Source organism: Phaethon lepturus, unplaced genomic scaffold (assembly GCF_000687285.1).
Source record: "Phaethon lepturus isolate BGI_N335 unplaced genomic scaffold, ASM68728v1 scaffold43123, whole genome shotgun sequence".
Classification (NCBI taxonomy): Eukaryota; Metazoa; Chordata; class Aves; order Phaethontiformes; family Phaethontidae; genus Phaethon; species Phaethon lepturus.
The window spans coordinates 6766-12541 of NW_010529124.1; the positions used below are offsets into that span (position 1 = coordinate 6766).

General features: G+C 36.1%; 1 protein-coding gene across 1 annotated transcript in view; it reads left to right on the plus strand.

The window, feature by feature from the left end:
- The window catches only part of SLU7 (SLU7 splicing factor homolog (S. cerevisiae)), a 10955-nt gene extending 6399 nt beyond the window's left edge, over nt 1-4556 (plus strand). The window contains exons 9-15 of the mRNA XM_010283843.1: nt 662-729; nt 949-1088; nt 2053-2214; nt 2651-2755; nt 2945-3019; nt 3276-3380; nt 4377-4556. Of these exons, the coding sequence (XP_010282145.1) occupies nt 662-729; nt 949-1088; nt 2053-2214; nt 2651-2755; nt 2945-3019; nt 3276-3380; nt 4377-4556 (835 nt within the window). The remainder of the gene's footprint in view (nt 1-661; nt 730-948; nt 1089-2052; nt 2215-2650; nt 2756-2944; nt 3020-3275; nt 3381-4376) is intronic.
- The last annotated feature ends 1220 nt before the right edge of the window (nt 4557-5776 follow it).

The window sequence follows — 5776 nt, forward strand, 5'->3', positions numbered from 1 at the left end:
CAGGTAGAATAATGCTGGTCAGTTGGGGTTTTTTTAAGACACAGATGCTTTCACTGCTCTCCAGAGTCATAATTTGACCTTTGTTGAATCCATGTTTCTGACACAGCATTGCAGGCTGTAAATTTGTCAGAATGGGAGATGAAAAGTGTGGGAAATTGGATTGTTAACATTATTTTATTTTCAACCTATGTTTCCTATGTGCAAAAGGTAACTGAGAGCAGCAAAGCTATCACCAGGCTTTAACCCGGTAAAATATGCTGGGTCTGTGTGGGAGGAGAGGTTCACAAATCCAAAAGCTGAGAATCGCTATGCTAGAACATCACCTACCATTCATGCGTATTTACTGCGCAGTTATATCCAAGCTTGACTCATGGCACTTGGCATCCCAGACAAAGCTCCAGATCTGTGTCATAAGATGTTTCCATGTAAACAGAGGCATCAAGTATTCTGAGCTGCTGTCTAATACTTTCATGGCTCTATGGGGAGCCTAGGCTTTCATTTCATGTATTGAGTTGAGTGCTGCTTCCTCTCGTCCATTTTTAACTCTCAGGACACAACGGAGAATTTTTACTTTTTTACTTTGCTGTTAGTGTTCTATAATTGTATTTAAAAGGAAATCATGTTACCTGAATGCTAAGAATCATATTGTTCTTTTCTGCAGAGTTGGTTATGCAGGTGATAACTTCGTTCGCTACACTGGAGATACCATTTCAATGGCACAGACTCAGTGTAAGTAGGTTTTGGGGGGGTTTGTTTTTTTGTTTGTTTGGGGTTTTTGTAAGCAAATGGACTTAAGAAACTTAAGTTAACAATGTTTCTTTCTTGCAAAAGAGAAATAAATCTTTTTAGATTGAGGCTTACTTCCAAATTACAATAGACTTAAAGACTGTAATTTGAGTGGGTGTCAGTTATAGAATAAGTACTGAGTGAAACCTCTTGTGTACACAGTGTTTGCTTGGGAGGCTTATGACAAAGGTTCTGAAGTTCATCTTCAAGCAGACCCTACAAAATTAGAGCTACTTTATAAATCCTTCAAAGTGAAAAAAGAAGATTTCAAGGCACAGCAGAAAGAAAGCATCTTAGAGAAGGTAACAGAAATTTGGTTTTATTTAATAAGAATTCTGTTGAGTTTAAAGTCTGTGCCTTGGGGAACAAATAAGATTACTAATGCTATGTGAAACCGCATCAGCTGTTCTCAGCAGCTTAGATTTATAAAAAAGATTTGTATATCTATATACACCATCTCATTAGTTGGTTTCATAATGTTATTTAATATAGGAACCTTTGAAGATCTGCTGGTATTTCTTTGAGCTGTTCCCTTAACTGTCAGAATTTCTCCAGTGAAAAATCTGACAGCAGTATGTAGGAGGAGTGGGAATTTAGGATGTTTTTTTCTTTCTTTTTTTTTTAAATAATACAAGTGGTTGAAAAAATTATTTTGCTGTATCTTTTGTAAAAAGATACAAAAATGGTATCTTTTGTAAAATACGCAAGTAACTGTCTCCCAAAATTATTTTTAAATTTTTCTTTTCTCTGAAATGTGAAAAGCAGAATTTTCAGACTCGAGTTTTGGGTGCAGTCTTCTAGATAAATACTTACTTTATATTTAGCTGCTGGTTTCTTGGGCAACTGATAGAGAGCTAAAGAATCCATTTAGATTCTAACCTTGTCAATACTCAAGTTTGGAGAGGGACAGGAAATACTGCTCTGGTTATACCACAGCCTTTTGGTTTGGTCTGAAAAGTTTTCCTGCTTTGAGTGAGGAATATCACTGTTGTAACCCTCCAGGCATTACAACAAAAAACAAAACAAACCTCCCCCCAAAAAAACAAAACAACAAACAAAAAAATGCCACCACCAAAAAACACATACTGGCCATAGGAGGAGATGTATTTCTCTCTTAACGATTCACTAAAGATTAAGCTGTCTCCATCCACTTCTTTTGTCTTCTTCAGAAGGTACTGAAGGTGAAGATTTTGAAATTATACTTAACTACATAAAAGGTGGGCTTTTTTGCTGAACTATTATATGTCTTTTCTGTATCTATTTTAGTATGGAGGACAAGAACATCTAGATGCCCCACCAGCTGAACTACTGTTAGCTCAAACAGAAGATTATGTGGAGTACTCTAGACATGGAACAGTCATCAAAGGACAAGAGAAAGCTATTGCTTGCTCTAAATACGAAGAGGATGTAAAGATCAACAACCATACAGTAAGCCCTAGCTTATGTAAAACTCATTTAAAAATTAGATTCCCTCCCATTGGAAGGGAATAAGTTATGGTAGACTACAGTACAATATAATTAATACAGGAAATGAATTTCTCCTGCCTTTCTACTAAGGATGAATTTCAAGTTGTCCTGGTTGCAGTGTGAATTTGAGGAGTTGTGATGGCAATCTTAAACTGAAGGGGAAGTTACTCTATTTCCCTTCGACTTTGAATACGAGATGACCACATCCTGTTGCTTTTCTCTTTTGAAACTGTACCTGTAAGGCTAATGTAAAATTGCAGAAGTATTTCTCATAACTTTCCCTTCTGGTTTGTTTGAATAATTTGATTATCAGGATATAACCTCAAGAATAAATTGCAGCCTGCCTCTTACCAGAGTATTATTGTGGACATAACTGCTATGGTGTCTTCTCTTGCAGTGCATTTGGGGTTCATACTGGAAGGAAGGCAAGTGGGGTTACAAATGCTGTCACTCATTTGTCAAGTACTCATACTGTACAGGAGAAGCTGGGAAAGAAATTGCTGTAAGTATTGGCTTATTTAGTCACTTGGAAAGAGCTAAAAAGCATTCATCTTCCTACCTAAGTTTTAGACTGTTTTGGGTGGTTTAGTTTTTTGGGGGTGTTTGGTTTTGGTTGGTTGGGGGTTTTTTTGTCCTTCCCCTTTCAAATGTGCTTAGTAAATGGGTATCCTTCCTCTTGTCTGTTGTATAGAATACTGAAGCAAGCTTACTGGAAGAGCAACCCAGGGAGGAAGAACACATGACAAAACCCAAAACACTAATGGAGGTAGGTAGTTTCCATGTCTCAGGAAAGCAGATATTTTTCCTCAGCATTTTAAGGGACAGAAAGATATGCATAACTAAAAAAATTATTAAAGTCACAATAAGTCTGAAAATTACTGGACTGCATTATTAGATCATTAATGTCTCTATTGAAAACTAAGCTCTCAAGGAGCATTATTAGAAACTTGGGATTTAATGGCTTGGATGTTAATAATGTTTGCAAGTTGAATCTTAACAGTAGCTGGTTTTTTATCTTACAGATCCACCAAGAGAAACAGAAAGAGAAGAAAAAGAAGAAGCACAAGAAGAGCTCAAATTCAGATAGTGAGGGTGAAGAGAAAAAGAAGCAAGAAAAACTTAAAAAGGTGCACTATCATTTTCAGTTGTTTTGTGGCAAAAAGATCTTGAAATACATTTCACAACCATGACAGTTTTATAAAGCCTGTATTTATTATAAAGACTGTTCTTCTATTCTGTGGGATGTTCTTTGATGCTAATTTTGAGCTAAAGCAAATTTAAAATGCTGTTGGATGTTCTAAAGTACATTCCCTATTTCTCAGGCAAACATGCAATAAATATTTAGTTTTGGAAGACTTAGTTCAGGAGATGTAGAACACCTCCTTTCTAGGCACCTATTACAGCTGTAGATCTATAAAAGAAATTGCAGAACACAATGATTTGAGTATTGAAGAAAAGTTGAGAGATCAAAGGCACTGTCAAAGCTTAACTTAGCACTTTTTATCCCAGACTTGGGCCCAGTCTCACAGTTGGTGCAGTAAATCCATCCATCAAACTATGTGCTGGCTGCTGCTGAACAGACCTTCCACAAGCACAGCAGCTGCCTCTGCCTATTCAGAGTGTGAAACTAATGTTAAACTGTGGTTAATCAAAGCATTGTACAAATGCAACTTCTTTGCTGTAGCAAGAAGGAGCAACAGTAATAGTTTGAGGAATGGATAACATGTATTTTAAAAAGCATTTAAAAACAAAACAAACAAAAAAAACCAAAACAACAAACCAACCCCAACCCTTAAGATCACATGATTGTTTATCTGCTTTTGTACTTGCTGGATCATGATTACATTTTGGGTAAAGCCACGGAGTTTCTTACTTGGTTTGGGCAATTGGAGAGAGAGTAAAATACCTTGTTTCCTACATACCATCTCACCATCTTTTTGTGTTAAACACTAAAAGAAGAGCATGAAATGAAGTGTGTTGTAGGTGAGCCAGACAGATGCGCATTGCTTATCCCACCATTCTGCCTGCTGCTTGTTTGCTATACTAGAATCTAATACAAACTTTCATTGGGGTTTTTTTGCTTAACTTTCATTGGGGTTTTTTTTTCTTTGCCTTCATTTCAGGCACTAAATGCAGAAGAGGCTCGTCTTCTCCACGTTAAAGAAGTCATGCAGTTAGATGAGAGGAAAAGACCATACAACAGCCTATATGAAACCAGGGAGCCAACAGAAGAGGAAATGGAAGCCTATAGGATGAAACGTCAGAGACCTGATGATCCGATGGCCTCTTTTCTTGGACAGTAGTCACGGTGAAAATCATTCCAATACACAAGACTTTCCTTCATACTTGTTTACAATTGCCAGAAATAGCAGAGACCTTCTTTTGTGCCAGAGAAGTTGGTGAAGACTTCTTTTGACAGACATAAGCAGTCCAATACTTACAGCAATTTTGTGTATGTATACATATACAGTCACAAATATATGTACACACACATACATATATGTATATATAAAATACATACACCTACTTTGCAAATTCTTTACTGGAAGAGAAAAGTTCCAATACTGGCTAGAATTGTAGGTTTGTTTGGCCAAATAATATATGCATAAAGTCATGATACATTCAGTAGAACTGACTCAAAAGAAATGGTCAGCAGGTGTCAGTTAATATACAATAAAAATTGTTGAAAAAAAAATTTGATACAGCTAACTGAAGCCTCTTACTTTTAAAGGGAGTTGCTTGTCACATGGCTTTAAAAAGAGAAATTGTTTCTTTCTTGATCACTTTGTAGTAAGTATTTTGGAAACGTACAAATTTATTGTTTTGTACAGTTTTGGTTAAATTAATATAAAGGTATCAAATGCTGTCCAGCCTTTTTAATGAAGAGGTTAGGAGAAGCTGACTACAGAGCTTTTAAATTCTAATTCTGTTTCTGTAGCTGTTAACATTAAATTTCCGTTGCAAAGATCCAAGTTCTTTAGTTTTCTGTTTGATAACAGTATTCGTCTTACCCTTGTAACTTCCAGAATCCTGTTACATGGTGTAATACCAAGTGTCAGGCTCTAATGCCTTGTGATAATGTGAAGCAGCATCTGCTTTGTGTTTGGCAACATTAGTCCTTAAACTGGGAGTGTTCACCTTTAACTAGTAAAAGTTGAAGAAATGGGTGAAAAACTTCACAGCATGACTTTAGAGTTGGAAGGCTTGAGAATTACTTCTGTTATGGCTTAAACTGTGTTATTAAACATTGCTTTTATAACCACATCAAATGTGGTTATATTAATGGTAGGACAAAGAAGACTGATAGTCCTGGCTTTTCTTAAAATAAAGCACCTGACTACAATTTCCACTTTGTAAACAATGAAGGAAGTTAAAGTTACTGGGAGAAAATGAAACAGTATGTTATGACTGCAACGTATTGTACTTGTAATCTCTACCTGTAAAGCTGATTTCCTTTTTTTAATTAGGTTTTCTCCATGTCTGCTTCCCGTTTATTTTTGTTACAGAAATACTAATACTAAAT